This window comes from Rhinopithecus roxellana, chromosome 17 (genome assembly GCF_007565055.1).
Source record: "Rhinopithecus roxellana isolate Shanxi Qingling chromosome 17, ASM756505v1, whole genome shotgun sequence".
In the NCBI taxonomy this organism is placed as follows: domain Eukaryota; kingdom Metazoa; phylum Chordata; class Mammalia; order Primates; family Cercopithecidae; genus Rhinopithecus; species Rhinopithecus roxellana.
The window spans coordinates 10682415-10703170 of NC_044565.1; the positions used below are offsets into that span (position 1 = coordinate 10682415).

At 45.5% G+C, this 20756-nt stretch overlaps 1 protein-coding gene across 3 annotated transcripts in view; it reads right to left on the minus strand.

The window, feature by feature from the left end:
* The window catches only part of SLC4A5 (solute carrier family 4 member 5), a 139419-nt gene that overhangs the window by 72408 nt on the left and 46255 nt on the right, over positions 1 to 20756 (minus strand). For 2 of the 3 annotated variants that reach the window (XM_030921051.1, XM_030921052.1), the window contains exon 1: positions 1849 to 2089. Coding sequence is in view for 1 of the 3 variants with exons in the window: in XM_030921053.1 (XP_030776913.1) it covers positions 15925 to 16116 (192 nt within the window). In the remaining 2 variants the exon portion in view is untranslated. Of the gene's footprint in view, positions 1 to 1848; positions 2090 to 15924; positions 16117 to 20756 lie in introns of those variants that run through there. The other variant, XM_030921053.1, reaches the window with a different exon arrangement.

The following is a 20756-nucleotide window of genomic DNA, read 5'->3' on the forward strand; positions in this document are numbered from 1 at the left end:
CAGCCAACAACTGGACTGCTCCTTCTGGGAGCTTGGCGGCCTTCTCAAGTCACCCTGAACATATTCAAAACAGTTCTGCCTCCATTATTCCATCACCCCAGCCCTGCTCTCCTCTGTTTTGATTAATAGCACCTCTAGCCATCTACCCATCTAGACAATGCTGGACTCATTCTTGAAGCTCCTTTTTTTTTTTTTTTTTTTTACCATTCATGTCCAAATGGACACTAAGGTCTTTCATTTGCTTCATAAACATTATTTGGTTCTTTCCTTTTTTTCCAACCCATTGCCACCATCTTGGTTCTGGCTCTCATCATCTGCTCCTATCACTGCAATAGCCACTTACTGCTGCCATTGCCTTTGGTTGTCCCATTTAACCCCATTCCCTATGTAGCAGTAGAGTGTGCTTTTGAAACATTTCAGGCTGGGTGCGGTGGCTCACGCCTGTAATCCCAGCACTTTGGGAGGCCGAGACGGGTGGATCACAAGGTCAGGAGATTAAGACCATCCTGGCTAACACAGTGAAACCCCATCTCTACCAAAAATACAAACAATTAACTGGGTGTGGTGGTGGGCGCCTGTAGTCCCAGCTACTCGGGAGGCTGAGGCAGGAGAATGGCGTGAACCCGGGAGGCGGAGCTTGCAGTGAGCCGAGATCGCGCCACCACACTCCAGCCTGGGCGACAGAGCGAGACTCTGTCTCAAAAACAAAAACAAAAACAAAAACAAAAAACAAAAAAAAAAACCATTTCAAACATGTTCACACAATGGGCTCCTGGGAGTCATGGTTCTCTTTGAATAGCACCATAAAAATACTATACATATGAGTTAGAAATCATTTTACTAGCAGAACACACTATTATCTGTACAGAGCTCAACAGACTCATGTATTTAAACGAATTTTAAATTTCTGAATTTTTCTATTACTTTTTCTTTTCTTTTCTTTTTTTTTTTGAGACAGAGGCTCGCTCTTTTGCTTAGGCTGGAGTGCAGTGGCATAATCTTGGCTCACTGCAACCTCCACCACCTGGGTTCAAGTGATCCTCCCACTTCAGCCTCCAGAGAAACTGGGAGTACTAGCTCATGTCACCACACCTGGCTAATTTTTGTATTTTCTGTAGAGACAAGGTTTCACCATGTTGCCCAGGCTAGTCTCGAACTCCTGAGCTTAAGAAATCCACCTGCTTCAGCCTCCTAAAGTGCCAGGATTAAAGGTATGAGCCACTGGGCCCAGCCTATTCCTTTAACTTACATCCTTTCCACTGTCTTATTGATTGCTGGCACTTGCTAGCAGACATCAAATGTTTAAAGAAATTTTATAGACAAAAAAACCAACAATTGAGAAAATAACCTTATTTTTTCTTCAAATTGAGAAAACTGTGACTGCTTGATTCTGAGGGGGCCACACCAATTCTCCCTGGGATTAGAAATCAGTAACTACTCTTTTAAATTTGATGTACCTTGGAGGATGGCATGAAAAAGAAAATAAAAAATAAAATAAAATAAAACGTAGATTTGATTATGTTATTCACCAGTTGAAAAACTTTCAATGTCTCTCTATTGCCTAAAGCCTAGGGGTCAGTGACATGGCTCAAACCATCCCTCGTAATCTAGCCCTAACCTGCCTTTCTAGGTTCTAGCATGTCCCTCACCCAGCCACCCCAACCCCAGCCACAGCAGACCACACACAGTTCTCTGAAGAGTAGGGCATGCCACTCCTTGGGCCCCTGTGCCTGCCACTCCGTAAGTCAGGAATCCAAGGCCAGACAAGAAGGCAAATAAATGGACGGGTCCTGGAGAGAGGAGACAGGCAGAGAGCAGGATGCAAACCAGTCCTGCCTGGGGCATTACCTGCTCCCTGGAACAGCTGAACGCTGGGGTCCCTGGCTGTCGATGCTGCCTCTGGCCCCAGCCTGCTTCCGCTGCTGCCTCCCTGGCTGCTACTTCCACAGGTCCTCTTCTTCACACAACAAACTCACTTCTGTTTCCGGTTAAGCACCAGGGGAGGCGTGGGGAGAGACGGGGGGTTTCCGGGGAGAAAAAGAGAGAGAGAAAAGGAATATGTGAAGGACTGGGGAGGTGGAGAGAGAGGCTATATGTCGAGAGAATACAGATGTGGTAAGTGTAAGTGTGAGAAAGATTATGCAAAACTGTTTGAGAGAGAAAAACTACACTGAGAGTTAATTAAAGATCAGAGAGAGAGAGAGAGAGAAGTGAGCAAGAGAGAGAGAGAAGTGAGAGAGTGAGAGAGAAATTTCAGGTGCACTGGAGAGAGAAAGGCTCAGTGGCTGCAGCAGAGCCTCAAGCAGGAAGCTGGGTCTCCACAGCAGCAGGGGTGGTGGCAGCTAAGGACCTGTGAGAGGACTGGCAAAACTGCCCCTTTACCCCCTTCCCCATGAGCGCTTCCCATGTGCCTGGGGTCTCTGGGAGAGCCCAGGCTCCTCTCCAGAGGCCCCTTTATAAAGGCAGGGGTAGGAGTTGCTGTGAGACTCCCCAGGGCCTCCTTAGGAGCCTTGGCAGCAGGTGAGCTGGCTGGAGAGAAATCTGGCAGGTCCCTTCCTCTCCACCACACAGCCCCAAGGGTGGAGTGGGGTTGCTGGAGGGGAGTGTTTGCTGTGGGGTCTCACACTGACCGAGCAGTGCTTCGATAATGTGCTATGTAGCTGGTTTCTTTCCTCCCCAACTTTAAACCCAAACTCCTGATCCTCTTCCTGTTCCTCCACCTCTCAGGCAAAGTAACAAGTGTCACCACTCGGCAGGTGTTTTCTGAGAGCCCACGGACAGTGGAAGCTGGTCACTTCAGAGTGTGGGGTGAACTCCACTGGGGAATTATTTTGCTCTTCTGAGAAACTCCTAATCTCTTGCGTTTGGTTTAACAAGTGCTTACTGAGTACTTAGAATGTGCAAGGTTGATTAGAGGTCACTGAGTGGCAGCTGCTCCAGGAAGTTACAAACCCTGAATTCACTAAGTCTTAGAGCTGGGAAGGAGCTTAGTGATGGTCAAGTCCAAACCCTTCATTTCACGGATGAGAAAACCAAGACCCAGGTTATCCCATAGGCCCCCTAGGCCCCAACACAGGTTAGCAGAGCCTGGGGGAGAGCAGACATCAGACATCTTCCCACTACACTGCTCCATTGCAGCTGGCTCCACCAGTGACATTTTCAGACCTGAGGCTCGGGGATCAAGTATGCCCATTTTTTTATTTTTAGAGACAGGGTCTCACTACATTTTGCAAGGTTGGTTTCGAACTCCTGTGCTCAAACAATCCTCCTGCCTCAGCCTCCCATAGTGTTGGGATTAAGGAGTGAGCCATCATACCTGGCCACAAGTATGCCCGTTTTAAAGCTGAGAAAACAGAAGCAGAGGACACCAGGCCCTACCTGAGGGTCCCAGGCTCTTCAGCTTGCACTGCACTGTGGCTGAGGTTGACCCAGCTCCAAGTGGCCACAGCAGGCCACACCAAGTCAGGCCCTGTGGGTGGCCTCAATACCAAAAAAAAGATGGCCAAGGATCCCAAAAAGATCCTCTTTATTCATGTGCTTTAAGAGCCCAGACCTGGGCTCAACTCCGGACTCTGCTATTACCAGCAAGAGGATCCTGGCAAGGCATCAAGCTCCTCCTGAGCCTTAGTTTCCTCATCTATGAAGTGGTAATAATCACGCCCCCATCACTGGACTGTGGTGGGGATTCAATGAGATAATATATGTAATGTGACTGGCTGGCACAGCACTTGTGTACACCAGTCGCTCAATAGTTGATATTGCTATTATTGTTGATGCCAGCAGGTGAGACGCTTCCTCCATTACTACCAGTGACCAGCCTGTTCCCTCTAAACATTCCGAGGGCCCAATCTTTCTGAGCTTCTAGACTCCATGCTCCTCCCATGCTACCTCTGCCCCTCCATCTCAGGCCCCTACGCTGTCTCTACCCCTCCCTTCTGCCCACAAAAGGTTTAGCTCACCACATGCTGGGCGACTGGGTCAGGGTTTCTCTAATGCCCTGCGGGTCCCACATGTGTGCAGCACATCAGAAGTTAATCCACATAATGAGAAATGCCACAGGTAACAGCCCCTCTGTTCTATAGCTAACAGCAAGACTCACATAGCGCCAACCCAACTATAGGAATGGATTCTAACAGCAGTTGCTGGGAGAAACACAACCGCGGTGGGGACCGCTTCAGGAGGCACACTAAAGCCACACATAGAATCATACTTTAACTGGGTTGGGACTGACTTAGCACAAAATGATCTAGTGGCCTGCAAACTAGCAAGCAGTGTGGACTTCAACTCTTAGGGAAGGTCTGGGAGCCATGATGGCCATCTGGAAGTCAACATCAGGACACGATCCTGGGGTCCTCAGCTCTGGGCAAGTCCTTTCAGACATTCCCTCTCTCATCGGCTCCCTGATGGGTGGCTGCACGGTCAGCTTCGTAAAGTCAGGGCCTATCTTGTTCACATCGCACTGCTGGCCCCTGACATGGGTTCACGCAGCATGTGTGCTCAATGCATATTTGCTGGGTGAATGGATTTGACTGCCTGACACTCAGGGGAGTATGTGATGAGGCTGGCCTCAGCAAGAGAGGAGCCAAGAACAAGGAAATGGAGCTGAAGGTGAAGCAGAGGGGGCAGGGATAGTGTGATTCCGGTGACTCAAGGCCACTGACTATTGGGGAGTGGGAGAGAGAACCCAAAGAAGCCAAAGCCATTCTTGCCAACTGTGTGAAGTGAGTGTTGGAGGCCCTGAGTCCTACTTTCATGGGCAATAAAATTCTTTTTCTAGAAGGCTGTATACAAACTCCAAGTGTGCCCTCTGAGAGAGGAAGAGGAGAGAATCTGCTGTCTTGCTGTGTTCACGGGAATCCTTCCTGGGGTGGGTAGCTTTGAGATGTCTGCCTAGCCCATGTCTCCCTTCCCATAAGGATCACCCTGGGCAGCCATGTTTGTGTGACATGTGACCCGTGCTCCTGGCCACAGTGAGTTGGAGCAAGAATGGTTCACTGGACACCTGACCCAAGCCTGTGAATTTTGAATTGGGTCTCTGAGTTAGCTGGGCCTTTCCTGATGGTTTCTGGGAGATAGAGCTGGTAAATGGAAGAGGCAGAAAGGGTTGGGCTGCAAAGAGAGGAAGCAGCCTAGAGGCGAAGCTGTGGGAAAGGGCTGTGTACACCCAGAGCGGGGGCTGAGAGGGCACTGCGCTCACCCACTTGAGCCTGGCTCTTCGTTTTGCTTTGGGACTGTGAGAAACTCCTTTGCTCTTATAATATAAACAATCTCTCCCCACACCCATTCTCTCTCTCCTTCCCCAAGCCAGTTCAAATAGGTTTCTGGCACTGTGATAAAATTACCTTCTTAATCATGAGTCCCCTTTGTATGAAATTCTAGAGTGTGAAGATTTTTTTCTGAGTACATTCTTGAAAACCATAAGTGTAAAGGTTATAAAATAATATTGAGCTACTGTCATAAGAATAGTTAGATTAAGTCTAGTGATGTGAAAAGTAAAAGAGCGGGGAGTAAACAAAGGCAGGGCAGGCCTAAAGAAAGAAAGAGGGGTCAAGAAAACATGCCATGACCCTGGATAAGGGAGGAAACTCAACTGGGTCAGAGGGGCTGGCAGAGCCTGGCACACGCATGACCGGCCCCCCAAAAGCGCTTGTGGATGGAGCCAAAGCTGGAGAAGGTCTAAGTATATTGGGGGTCAGGGGAGACTCAGTCAAGGCTAGCTGAGAAATTCAGATAAGAGATCCCTCTGTCTTTCCCATCTGAGTCCCCTACGCCACTCTGGACCTCCGGGCCTGGGAAGGGCAACAACCTCAGTGTGAAATCAGAAAGGCCTCGAGCATTTACAAGACCCAACAGCAAAAAGAGAACAATGACATCCATCTCATTGGAGCACCAGAGAAGGAGAGGCAGACGTTTCTGGAGAGCCAAAAGGGTAAAAGGCAATTATTACTCATGATTTAAGATTTTAAAATATCTGGCCGGGTGCGGTGGCTCAAGCCTGTAATCCCAGCACTTTGGGAGGCCAAGACGGGCGGATCACAAAGTCAGGAGATCGAGAGCATCCTGGCTAACACGGTGAAACCCCGTCTCTACTAAAAAATCGAAAAAACTAGCCGGGCGAGGTGGCGGGCGCCTGTAGTCCCAGCTACTCTGGAGGCTGAGGCAGGAGAATGGCCTAAACCCGGGAGGCGGAGCTTGCAGTGAGCTGAGATCTGGCCACTGCACCCCAGCCTGGGCAACAGAGTGAGACTCTGTCTCAAAAAAAAAAAAAAAAAAAAAAAAAAGATTTTAAAATATCACCAACAGTCTTCAATTTGCATGTTGTCCTTATTGCTCTATTTTGGTAGATACAAATGCAGTATAATGAAGAAGTTGTCATTTAAAACCAAACTAAAAAGTTGCTCTGCTTTTTCCTTCCAAGCCAAGAGGGTTATGGAGCCTAATTACATCAGTAGGAAGTTGAATCTTGATCCGGCTTCTTTCATCTGACAGAGGCCAGTGGGGAGGGAGAAAGAAGAAAATTTAAAGCCTCTTTCAGATTTTTTTTTTTGAGACACAATCTCACTCTGTCACACAGTCTGGGGTGCAGTGGTGCAATCTCAGCTAACTGCAACCTCCACCTCCAGGGTTCAAGAGATTCTCATGCCTCAGCCTCCCGAGTACCTGGGATTACAGACGTCTGCCACCACGCCCAGCTAATTTTTATATTTTTAGTAGAAACTGGGTTCGCTATGTTGGCCAGGCTAGTCTCAAACTCCTGGCCTCAAGGGATCCGCCTGCCTCAGCCTCCCGAAGTGCTGGGATTACAGGCATGAGTCACCATGCCTGGCCTTCTTTCAGTTCTTTTATGCTGCATAAGGGCTAGACTGAGAGACGGTCTTTGTGTTTAGTTCAACAATTATGTGTCCAGTTGCCCTGAGCTAAGGTGAGAGAGACAGAGGTAAATCATATGACAGGTAAAGTGAGTGGAGTGAGTGTGTGAGTGTGTGTTGGAGAGGGGCGCTGAGGAGAGGGGACTCAGAAACCGAGAAGCAAGGAGATATGAGGAGACTCAGGAGCACAGTGATGGGGGAGTGGGAGTTGCCAAAAATATGGTAGGAAGGTGAAACTACAGAGGCAGGTGGCCAAAGGGAAATCTTCAGCAGCCAGAGGATTTTTAAGAACAGGGATATCTAATATCTCATTTTAAAAATTGAGTATCTCGGCCGGGTGCGGTGGCTCATGCCTATCATTCCAGCACTTTGGGAGGCCGAAGTGGGTGGATCATTTGAGGTCAGGAGATCAAGACCAGCCTGGCCAACATGGTGAAACCCTGCCTCTACTAAAAATACAAAAATTAGCCAGGCATGGTGGCGGGTGCCTGTAGTCCCAGCTACTCGGGAGGCAGAGGCAAGAGAATTGCTTGAATCTGGGAGGCAGAGGTTGCAGTGAGCAGAGATCACACCACTGCACTCCAGCCTGTACAATAGAGGGAGACTCCTTCTCAAAAAAAAAAAAAAGAAAAAGAAAAAATTGAGTATCTCTGCAAAGTAAACCCCCTCCATGGTTCTGAACCTTCAACAAAGCCTGCTGCTCACCTATATGCTTTAAATGACCAATTCTGAGGAAACCACAGCAGGGCAGAACTCCATACCTGGGCTTTCCTGGAGGTTAAAGCAGAGAACAGATACCAAAGGTGAAGCACAGTGAGACTGAATCCACCAAGCAGGGACTTGGAGCCAGGGCAACACTGAGACTAGAAGCCTTGGAAATTCACAGACATTTAAGCAAAGGTGTGGGCCTACTCTAGAATGTGGTGAGGAGGCTAGAGTCTATTTTAGTTAACCATATGGAATAAAGTTATACAAACTTTATATTAGGACTTTCATTGGTTCACTTGCAAATTCAGGCTCTCAACCCATTTCCCCTTAAGGTCTTAAGGTCACTAACTCAAGATTCTCTCCTGATAGCGTTTTTTGCTTGTGTTTTGTTTTTGTTTTTTAGGAGAACAGCCCTCATGGCTAGGGAGGGAATGTAGTATACACTGAAAATTCAGGGAGATCTTGGTTTTAAGGTTTCAAAGGGCAAGAAAAGAGAGGGATAGATACAGGCTTCCTTGAGGTAATTTTAATGTGCCTTCCTTCCCCAGCCCTGGGGTTGGAGGGGAGCATAAAAGGTCTAGAATGATCTTTATCCTTTCTCCTTTTTCTTCCTCCTTTCCTCTTTTCTCACTTCTCCCCACTTCACCACTCCCTTCAAGATCCAAATTAAGTAGACAAAGGTGAGGAAGCCACCCCCATTCTAAAGTTTCAAACCCTAAAAGAAAGCCAATTGTCGGCCAGGCACCACGGCTCACGTCTATAATCCTAGCACTTTGGGAGGCCGAGGCGGGCGGATCACTTGAGTCACTTGAGGTTAGGAGTTTGAAACCAGCCTGGCCAACATGTGGAAACCCCTCTCTACTAAAAAAAAAAAAAAAAAAAAATTAGCCAGGTGTGGTGGCACACGTCTGTAATCCCAGTTACTTGGGAGGCTGAGGCAGGAGAATTGCTTGAACCCAGAGTGGAGGTTGCAGTGAGCCGAGATTGTGCCACTGCACACCAGTTTGGGTGACAGAGCAAGACTTTGTCTCAAAAAAAAAAGAAAAAAAGAAAAAAAAAAAAGAAAGCCAATTGTCTTTGTTCCTATGTTTGAAACATAGCCTGCCTCAGGAACTCCTTAGTGCAGGAGATGTTTTAGAGATAAACTTATTTTCTATCCTAACCCTTGCTCCTTCTTTAACAGAAAAGAAAGACAGCATGAAACATGTCTTTGGTCCTAAGGCTCTGGAACTTTGTGAGGTTCCAGTGTCTTAACAGAAAGCCTTTCTCTCCTTTACTTCTCATCTTGGCATAATTTTGATCTTCTGGTGACCCCAGCGTTGCTCAATACCTGGCAAATAGATGAAGGCTTGAATATTTTTCACACTCCTTCCATCAGAAGGATCTTATAAGCTTCTCAGTACCAATGAGGGCAGCCAAACCAAACAAATGCCCACTTGTAGAGGAAAAAGATTTGGGCATGGTGCTCTTAAATTGGGTTAATGTGTATAAAGTGAACCAACTATATGTTAAGTGCCTACCAGGCACCATGCACCATGTGAGGTATCTAATATCTATTTATCTATCATTTAACAACTCATAGCAATTTGGCATGAACAACCTTGCAGTTTGGCTAGGACCGACCTGGTTTCAGCACTGAAAGTCCTGCCTCCCTCATCCTGGGACATGTCTCAGTCCTGGGCAGATTGAGACAACTGGCCACCCTGCAACAATCTTTCACTCTCCAGATGAGAATACTGAGACTCCAGGGTCTACACACCCCAGCTGGGCTTGACCAACCTTGTTTCTCTTAAATCTTGGCTCCAGTTCTTATTAGCAGCCTAGAAAAGTGGAAGTGCAACCACATTTCTAAAGCTGATTCTAATCCTCTTTCTCCTAAAGGCCTCTCAAGAGGTTTTCACAGCCAGAAAACATATTTTTTTCCCCCAGGGTAGAAATCCTGGCTCCTACTGACTTTCACCACAGTTTGATGATTCTATTCATCATATGAGTTCTGCTTAAGTCAAAATTGATTGGCTACTAAGTACTGACTTCCTAAATTATTAATATATTCACACTGGGGGAAGGTGTGGTAAGGAGGAAGAGAGAAAATAAATAAACCAACTGCTATGGCCTATTATTTCCTACCTATCTATTCCTTTCAACATAAGGCAATTTGGGTACTTGAAAGGACATCATTATCAGCCTGGGTCCAACATGGTGACTGACCAATGACATCTTACAAAGGAAAGTAATGTAGTGAAAGGGCAAGCACAGTCTTTGGAGTCAATAGATCTGTTTTTATTTCACACCTTCACTGATTAACATCTACATTATGCTACATCTCTTTGAACCTTAGTTTCCCCATATGAAGATGGGGATAATAATATCTCCCTTTTACTGGTGGTGTGAGGATTGAGAAGATGTAATTCCTGATTTCAAATTATATTACAAAGCTATAGTAATCTAAACAATATGGTACTGGCATAAAGACAGGCACATGGACCAAGGGAATATAATAGAAAGCATAGAAACAAATGCGCACATACATGGTCAACTAATATCTGACAAGGGTGGTAAGGATAACCAAAGTGAAAAGATTAGTCTCTTCAATAAATGGTGTTGAAAAGACTGGATATCCACATGCAGAAGAATAAAATTGGACTCCATCTTATACTACCGACAAAAAACTAACTTGAAATGGATTAAAGGCTTAAATGTAAGACCTCAAAACATAAAAGTGCTAAAGGAAAACAGGAGAAAAGTTATTTTACACTGGTCTTGGCAGTGATTTTTTTTTTTGATATGGCACCAAAAGCATAGGTAACAAAAGCAAAAATAAACTAAGGTAACAACACCATATGAAAAGGCTTCTGCATGGCAAAGGAAACAATCAACAAAATGAAAAGGCAACCCATAGAATGGGAGAAAAGATTTGCAAGCCATATATCTGATAAGGGCTTAATACACAAAATATATAAGGAACTCATACAACTCAATAGCAAAAAAACCAAATAATCCTATTTTTAAATGGGCAAAGGAAGCCAGGTACAGGGGCATGTGCCTATTGTCCCAGTGCCTCAGGAGGCTGAGGCAAGAGGATAGCTTGATCCCAGGAGTTCAAGTCCAGCCTGGACAACACAGTGAGACCCTTAAAAAAAGGCCAAGGATCTGAATAGATGTTTTTCTAAAGAAGACATATGATTTGGTTTGGCTGTGTCACCACCCAAATCTCACCTTGAATTGTAGCTCCCATAATATCCATGTGTCATGGGAGGCTCGTGCCTGTAATCCAGCACTTTGGGAGGCTGAGGCAGGCAGATCACCTGAGGTCGGGAGTTCGAGACCAGCCTGACCAACATGGAGAAACTCCATGTCTACTAAAAATACAAAAATTAGCTGGACGTGGTGGCACCCGCATGTAATCCCAGCTATTTGGGAGGCTGAGGCAGGAGAATTGCTTGAACCTGGGAGGCAGAGGTTGCAGGGAGCCGAGATTGTGCCATTGCACTCCATCCTGGGCAATAAGAGCAAAACTCCATCTCAATAAATAAATAAATAAATAAATTTCATGAGACCTGACAGTTTTATAAAGGGCAGTTCCCCTGCACATGCTCTCTTGTCTGCCACCATGTAAAACATGTCTTTGCTCCTCCTTCACCTTCTGCCATGATTGTGAACCTTCCCCAACCACGTGGAACTGTGAGTCCAGTAAGCCTCTTTTTCTTTATAAACTACTCAGTCTCGGGTATGTCTTTGTTAGCAGCATGAGAACGGACTAATATAACATAGAAATGGCCAATAGGTACATGAAAAAGTGCTTACCATCACAATTATCAGGGAAATGCAAATTAAAACCAAAACCATAGTGAGATAACACCTCATAACTGTTAGAATGGCTACAAAAAGACAAAAGGTAACTAGTATTGGCGAGGATGTGGAGAAAAGGGAACACTTGTGCACTGTTGGTGGGAATGTAAATTGGTACAGTCATTATGGAAAATAATCTGGAAGCTCCTCAAAACATAAAAAGTAGAACTAGTATATGATCCAACAATCCCATCTCTGGGTATACATCCAAAGGAAGCCAAATCAATATCTTAAAAAGATATCCACATGCCCATGTTCACTGCAGCATTATTCACAATAGCCAAAACAGAAATAACCTGCATGTCCATTGACAGAAGAAGGGATAAACAAAATGTGGCATATATAAATATATACAATGGAACATTATTCAGCTATAAAAAAGTAGGAAATTCTGTCATTTGTTTCAACATGGAAGAACCTGGAGGGCATGATGCTAAGTGAAATAAGCCAGAACTATTGCATGTTCTCATTTATATGTGGAATCTGAAAAAGCTGAACTCATAGAAACAGAGGGCAGAACAGTGTTTACCAGGGGTTGGATGTGGAAGATGGGGAGATGTTGGTCAAAGATGAAAATTTTCCAGGGATCTAATGTACTGCATGGTGACTATCATTAATAATACTGTATTGCATACTTGAAATTTGCTTAGAGAGATCTTAAGTGTTCTTACCATACACACGCACAAAGGTAACTATGAGTGGTGATGAAGGTGTTAACCAATTTGATTGTGGCAATCATATCACAATGTGATAAACATATCACAATTCACATATCACATATCACATATCACAATGTGATATGTTTATCAAATCATGTTTTATACCTTAAACATACATAATTTTGTCAATTATACCTCAATAAAGCTAGAAAAGAGAAATGTATGAATTTCCTTTTCTTTAATCCTCCCAGCTGCCTTTTCTAGCTAATTTTTACTTATCATTTAAGACTCATGACAGTTGTCACCTGCTCCAGGAAGCCCGTGCTGCCCCCTCTGCCACCACTCACCACCTGGGCCTATGTGCTCCTGTTTCTCCTCCTATAGTTTCCTGTGCAGACCTCCATCAGCATACCTCCCACCAATTTATGCTTATCTGTTTGTGGGTCTATCATCTCCAGGTGCAAGATGTCTTCTCCAAGGGGCTCTGACATGATCCAGAGGGCAACTTTGAAGCAAGGGGCTGCTTTCCATGTAGGGTATGGAGCCAGTACAAGAAGGACAAGGATGCCTGGGCTGGCCTCTTTCCTGCCCCTGACCTGCTGTGGGAATGAGGACCAGCAGTTACTTGGGCCTCAACTGGAGTGAGAGCAGGGACTTCACAGGGTTCTGTAAGTTAAATGTGGTTCAAGGAACCATCAAATTTCTTTAGGACAGTGTATCTTTTAACCAGGTACTCTGGAACTTAATAGAAAAGTACAGACACCCAAGCCCCATTCACATCTAACATGTCAGGCAGCTGGATTGTGTATTTCAAAACTGTCCTGGAGGTTAGGAACCTTGCAGCATATATTAAAGGCACCCTCATGGGTCTCTGAGAAAGGAATAAAAGTGAGCTACCTGGCCTTTGTTTCAACTTTATAGTTATGATTATTAATATTATACATTTAAAAAATGATATTGAACTATCATTCTCAGGGGGCTTTCACAGGTACCAAGCCCCTTCACATACACTGTCTTATTGGATCTTTGCCATTATTCTGTAAGGCAGGAACTGAGGGGGTCTCTGCTCAATCCTCCATCTGCATAGTGTGCCTGACCCTCAGGCCCAGACACATCTAGCCACCCTGCCTGGCCCAGGCCCCTCATACTCTGCAGGATGCCCCTGTCCTCTGAAGTGGGAGTTCCTGCTGGGCTATGCAGCCAGACCAGCTGGGCCCCCTGCCTAGGTGTCTGGATGGATTTATAGAACAGACAGGACACTCAGAGAGGAAAAACATATGTGGTCAGGTGTCCTACAGCAAAGAGAAGTGGGAGATTCAGACAATTATCCAGATGAGGCAGGTAAAACGATTCTAGCGCCGTTTCATTTTCCCTTCCACAGGGCATTGACACTATCCCTGAGATGTGGCAAGAGCAAGGTTTATATCTGTATCACACATACAGTGCCCATTTTGCTTAGAAGTGAAACACTGCAGGTTGAGACTTCCACTCCATGAAGAATGGCAGAAACCAACTCAATGCTCATGCGCTGCAGAAATATCACTGTGGTTGGTGACCTTGTTATCAGGCTTTGTGGCTTCCTCAAACCGGAGTGTCTGGAACTGGGGTCTGGAATGTATTCTCAGGGGTAGAAATGTTTCACTTGAACTTTTAAATTTTGTTTCCATTTTGATGATAATCTTTAAAAATTCCTTTTATTAGATGGAATAGCAAAACTTGGGTTATAATTCATAATTGGAAGATATTTTTATGGAATAAAACCCTAATTACTTAGATTATTTCTCAAATTGGAATATGTGGCTTCCTGGGGCCCTACAAATATAAAAATGCATTTTCGTGGGTCCACAGGACTTTATTTTCCCTTTAAAAGGGGTCTTCACTTTACTCCAGCTTATGAGACATGGCCTAAAATTCCCCGTCCTCCCAGGCTCTCCCATTCTCCCTTTCCTACTCCACAGCCCTATTGGGAACAAGCCAGTAACACACACACATAGTATAGGAAGAGCAGGCAGTGAAGGAAATGCATCAATATATTTGGTACAAATATGAAAAAGGGGTTGGACATGGTGGCTCATGCCTGTAATCCCAGCACTTTGGGAGGTTGAAGCAGGTAGATCACTTGAGGTCAGGAGTTCGAGACCAGCCTGGCCAACATGGTGAAACCCTGTCTCTACTAAAAATACAAAAATTAGCTGGGTGTGGTGGTGTGTGCCTGTAATCCCAGCTACTCATGAGGCTGAGGCACGAGAATCACTTGAACCCAGGGGGCAGAGGTTGCAGTGAGCCAAGACCGCGCCGCTGAACTCCAGCCTGGGCAACAGAATGAGACTGTGTCTCAAAAAATATACATATGCCAAAAGGTTCTACATTCTTTTTTCTTTGGTTTGCAGTTAAAATCAGTGTCCACTTAACTGAACGGAAAACCACCAAAACAATGTCAAATCCACCATCTACAACTACTTCTGTGATGTTCCATGTCACCTCTTCTACAGTCTTTGAGCAGAGGGCACCAAATCTAAACTCCTTTCTTCTTCTCTGGCTCAGGAGGGACCCAGCAGACTCTACTTTCCAAGGACGACCTCAATCCTGAATACAGGAGAGGTGGTGGGGTGACAGGGGAATATCTCAGAGACCATGTCAATATGTGTGAGGCATCCAGAGCCAACATGGGGGCAAGAGGTCTTCCCAGCAGGCTTGCTTTCCTCTTGGTTCTGATGTTCCCACTCCTCAGCAGGACTCTGTGTGTGTGCGTGTGCATGTGCGCGTGCATGCGTGCATGTGCACGTGTTTTGTGTGTTTTGTGTGTGTGTGTGTGTTGTATTTTAACTACAGCCCATCTCTTACACTGGACTTCTCCAAAGGATTTACCATTTCTACAAAGGCACGTTTACTCTGAAAAAGCCACAGGCCCTGGTCGACCTAATGCCAATGAGCGGGGTTGTAGAGGGCTCTGCAGGGTTGGGGGTAGCTCCCGTGTCCTGTGAGAGCAGGTGCATCAGGTCTCCTGCCAGGATACTAAGATGCAGTCACTGCCTCTGACACTCCTTGGAAGGTAAAATAAACCAACTTTTCCATGCTCAAGACAGTGAGCTATATACAGTAGAAACCGAACTAATACTATTTATTAGGCAGGTTTGGGATATGCTGAGAGTGAAATCACGTCCCCAGAAACATCAGTAAAGTCTAGAAAATAAAACGTCATATTTGTGCTCTAAGGATTCTAGTCCCTTTTACTCCTCTTAAGATTGATAATTTTCTTTCCACAGGAAAGAGCAAAAGACTGATTTTTAATTAGCCCAGTGCTGTTTTCTGAAGGAGTAGAGGCAGTCCTGGGGTCTTTGTTGTCCCGGGAGAAAGCTTCCTAGGTGTCTTGCAAGCTACAATGCAGGGTGACTAGACAACTCTGTACCAGGCCTTTCAGCTCCAGTGAGGAGAGAGGGTGGAGCTAATGTAACAAGAACTTCAGTTTACTGAACACAATGCCTTGTACAAAACAAGCATGTCCATTATTGGTTCTTAGGGCAACGACCGTATGGTCCTTGGAATTTGGAAATGAGGGAAATAATTCTGAGAATGAAACCATGAAATCAACACAGAATGGATCAGACTGGAGGTCTCAAAGTCCCTAGAGAAAGACAGAGGGCTTCAGTCTGACCAAAAGCGTCAGTGAGCAGGAAGGCTGGCCAAAAATGGAAGCAGAGCAGAGGGGGCCTGAGAGGCTAGGCTGAGCCATGTGGAGCATTACCCACATTCTCCAGAAAATCCCCCCTGCCCTGCTGGGTCCCATCTGGGCACACCAGCAGGATGGCTCCCCAGAATGCACCACTCAAGGAACTCACGAGTCCTGCTGATAAGATCCACGCTGCTGTCCCGGCTGCTTGCCTCACTCCCCGGGCCAGTCACTTCCTGCTGTGGCTGGTCTGGCCGCAGGCCCCAGTGGACTTTTTGCAGGCCCGAAAGATGTCCCTTCTGGTCAGTTTTTCTTTGAGGGTACGTGGGTACTGGAAGCCCAATGTGGATAGAAGGGCATTCTGTGGGCACAGCACAAAAGACAGGGGAGGCAAGGTTACTGAAAATTGGCATTTTCCCATAATATCCATTAGTTATGAAGAGATTGGGCTGCAGAAGCAAAATGGAAGACACGGAATGCCAGGATGGGGTCATTGCCCTGAGGCTTGGGTTTGACAGAGCTCCAGTAATGAACCAAAACAACAGTTGCTGGAGGGAATACCCTCAGTGCTATAATTAGAATTCTGTTAGAATGAGCAGAACTCCCAATTCCCCGTTCTTGCTTGTCCGGAACAGTGATTATTGGATATGACTTATGACACGTGGTTCAGGGGAAAGTCCCTTAGTGGGTCACAGATGTAGTTCAAAATGCCAAGTGCTCTCTTTGATTGTTAGGGGAAAGTCATATGCATTTCTACTGAGAGCCATTTTTACTAACAATCAAGGACTACATAGACTACTTATCAGAAAAGTGAGTTATTGAGCGTTTCACAAAGCTGGCTTTGTAAACTAAAATTTCTAAGAACTAAAGTTACCAAGAGCCCTAATTCAGAATCCCACTAATAAGCCTGATTATTATTGAAAACCAGGGTAATGGGCAAAGCACACAGAGGCAGCTGGAATTCCCTCACCTCTCAGATAGGATATTGCTACCAGTTTAACATCAGAGTTGTCTTAAGTCAACAATTTTTAAAATAATTAATAGATTTTTAGAACAGTTTTAGATTTACAGAATTATTGAGCAGACAGTACACAGAGTTCAATGTACCTACCTCCACCCTAACCCCACCTCCACCCCTATAGTTTTCCCTGTTATTAACATCTTGCATTAGTGTGGTGCATTTGTTATAATTAATGAGCCAATACCAATACATTATTATTAACTATATAGTTTACATTAAAGTTTACTCTTCTATTGTCTAGATACTTCTATGGGTTTTGACAAATGCATAAGGACAACCATCTACAATTATATATCATATAGAATAGCTTCACTAATCTAAATATCCTTTGTTTCGCCTCTTCATCCCACCCCTTCCTCTCTCCAACCCGCCCCCTCAAATTTTTTTTTTGAGATGGAGTCTTGCCCTGTCGCCCAGGCTGGAATGCAATGGTGTGATCTCGGCTCACTGCAACCTCCCCCTCCCAGGTTCAAGTGATTCTCCTGCCTCAGCCTCCCAAGTAGCTGGGATTACAGGCATGCACCACCATGCCTGGCTAATTTTTTGTATCTTTAGTAGAAACAGGGTTTCGCCATGTTAGCTAGGCTGGTCTTGAACTCCTGACCTCATGATCCACCCACCTTGGCCTCCCAAAGTGCTAGGATTATAGGCATGAGCCACCATGCCTGGCTCCAACCCCCTTTTTACTTACTATCTCCACAATTTTGCCTTTTCCAAAATATCATAGAGTTGGAATTGACAGAGCAGGAGCATCACCATCTTGTTGGATAAGCACTGCCATTCTAAAGTTCACCTTGATCAAAAACCATATAAATCCAAAGGGCATCAGCCTAATGGCTAAGGTGAGCATGACCATAAACCACAAATAACATCTCCAACTAGAAACATTCCAAACCCCTCCCTGACCAGAGACATGCCAGCCCTGAGATAAGCTCCCCTCCAGCTGGAGAGATGTCAGCCCCAGGATAACTGCCTCTCCCACCAGAGACATTCCAACCCCACCATAAACTTCTCCCCCACAGAGAAACATTCCAAGCTTGTGGTAAGTTCTCTCACTCTAAAATAAACAGTCTTAGTCTGTAAGAGAGAGCGCTTCTGACCCAAATCAGCCAGAAGCCCCTCTCAGGTTTATTCTCCAAAATAAACCTGTCTTTGACTGTTGAGCCACTTTCCATGTTTCTTTCCTTTCTTTAACTCTTACAGGAATCATATATTATGAAGCCTTTTCATATTGGCTCTTTCAATTAGCAATATACATTTAAGCTTCCTCCATGTGTTTTCAAGGTTTGATAGCTCATTTCTTTTTTTTTTTTTTAACCTCTGAACTTTTTATTGGCCTCTTGCTCCCCAAAGGGTACCCTGCTTCTGCTAGCTTAATGTCTCAGAACTTTGGTGTCATTGTTCTCAGACACCACTTTGCCATCCACTATCTGGTGGGTAGTGGTCTTTTGGATGATTTGCACGGAGTTGCTGCTGTCCAGGGCATCACCAAGACTGAAGTCCTCACCATCTTCCAGCAGGCAGTGGTAGGTGGTGATCTCAGCCTCCAGCTTGAGCTTGATATTCAGCAGGGCCTTGTACTCCTGGGCCTGGGGCTGTCCCTCTGCCCAGGTCTGTGCCAGCTCTGACTCCAGGTGCAGCAGGATCCCATTGAGCTGCTCCATCTGGGCCTCCACCTCCCTCAGGGTGTTCTCCAAGCTGGCCTTCAGATTTCTCATGGAGTCCAAGTCAATCTCCAAGGACTGGACTGTACATCTCAGCTTCATGAGCATCATCTCAGCAGCTCCAACCTTGGCAGACTGTATGGTGACCACTGTGCTGCTCTCCTCAATCTGCTGAGACCAGTACTTGTCTAGCTCCTCTCACCTCTTCCGAGCCAGCTCATTATATTGGGCCCATATGTCTGCCATGATCTTGGCAAAGTCCTGAGATTGGGGGGCATCTACCTCCATGGACAACCCAGAGCTGGCAATCTGGGCTTGTAGGCCTTTTACTTCCTCCTCATGGTTCTTCTTCATGAAGAGCAGCTCCTCCTTGAGAGCCTTGATCTCTGTCTCCAGCTGCAGCCAAGTGACATTGGTGTCATCAATGACCTTGTGGAGCCCACTGATGTCACTCTCCACAGACTGGTGCATGGCAAGCTCTGTCTCATACTTGACTCTAAAGTCATCAGCAGCAAGACGGGCACTGTCGATCTGCGCAACTATGTGGGCGTTGTCCAAAGTATTTGTGAAGATCTGAGCCCTCATGTCCTCAGTGGTCTTGAAGTAATAGCTCCAGTCTCTGACCTGGGGTCCCTTCTTCAGGTGCTCCCGGATTTTGCTCTCCAGCTTCCTGTTCTCAGTCTTCAGGCTCCTCACTCTGTCCAGGTAGGAGGCCAGGCAGTCATTCAGGCTTTGCATGATCTCCTTCTCATTCAGGATGCCTCCCATTCCTGCCAGACTCCCAGCCATCCCCGTGGCCAGGCCCCCAGACCCTGTATCGCCCTGGAAGTTGGTGCAGCAGGACACAGAGATCCGGGAACCAGAGCCCCCAGCACCTACATAGATGCTGGCCGCACTGCTGACCAGCCAGGCGCCATAGCTTGGCGGCTGGACAGAGCCCAGGGACTGGTAGTTGGAGAAGGTGGAACAAGTGGTGAACCTCATGCTGGCCAGGGAGGAAAGTGAGAGGAAAGGACTCAGGCTTTGCCAATGACCTCATTTCTTTTTATCTCTGAACAACACTTCACTGATGAATGTACTGTAGTTTGTTCATTCATTCTCCTATTGAAGGACATCTTGGTGGCCTCCAGTTTTGGTGATAATGAATAGAGTAGCTATAAACATTCATATGTGGCTTCTATGTGAACATAATTTTCAACTTAATTGGGTAAATACCTGGGAACATGATTACTGGTTCAGATGACAAGACTATGTTCAGTTTTGTAAGAAACTGCCATACCGTCTTCCAAAGTGGTTATACTATTTGCATTCCCACCTGCAATGGAAGAGCATTTCCTATTGCTTTGCATCCTCACCAGCATTTGGTATTGTCAGTTTTTTAAAAAATAGCCATTCTAATAGGTGTTAGTGGATCTCATTGTTTTAATTTTCAATTCCCGAATGACATATGACATTTAGAATCTTTTTATATGCTTATTTGCCATCTGTATATCTTCTTTGATGAGGTGTTTGCTTATATCATTTGTCCATTTTAAAATTGGGTTGTTGGCCGGGCGCGGTGGCTCAAGCCTGTAATCCCAGCACTTTGGGAGGCTGAGACGGGCGGATCACGAGGTCAGGAGATCGAGACCATCCTGGCTAACACGGTGAAACCCTGTCTCTACTAAAAATACGAAGAAAAACTAGCCAGGCGAGGTGGCGGTGCCTGTAGTCCCAGCTACTCGGGAGGCTGAGGCAGGAGAATGGCGTAAACCTGGGAGGCGGAGTCGGCAGTGAGCTGAGATCTGGTCACTGCACTCCAGCCTGGACAGAGCAAGACTCCTTCTCAAAAAAAAAAAAAAAAAAAAAATTGGGTTGTTTGTTTCCTTATTGTTGAGTTTTAAAAGTTCTTTTGGTATTTTCAGATGCAAGTCTTTTATCAGATATACACATTTTGCAAATATTTTCTCCTAGTCTGTGGGTTTTCTTTCCATTCTCTTAAATGTCTTTCATAGAGCAGAAGTTTTTAATTTTAAGAGTCCAGCTTATCATTTTTTTCTTTCATCAATTGTGCTTTTAGGGTTGTATCTAAAAACTCATCACCAGACCTAAGGTCACCTAGATTTTCTCATATGTTATCTTCTAGAAGTTTTATAGTTTTGCATTATATATTTAGGTTTAAGATCCACTTTAAGATCATTTTTTGAAAGGTGTAAGGACTATGTCTGATTTTTTTTTTTTTTTTGAGACAGAGTCTTACTCTGTCATCCAGACTGGAGTGTAGTGGCATGATCATGGCTTACTGCAGCTTTGACCTCCTGTGCTCAAGTAATCCTC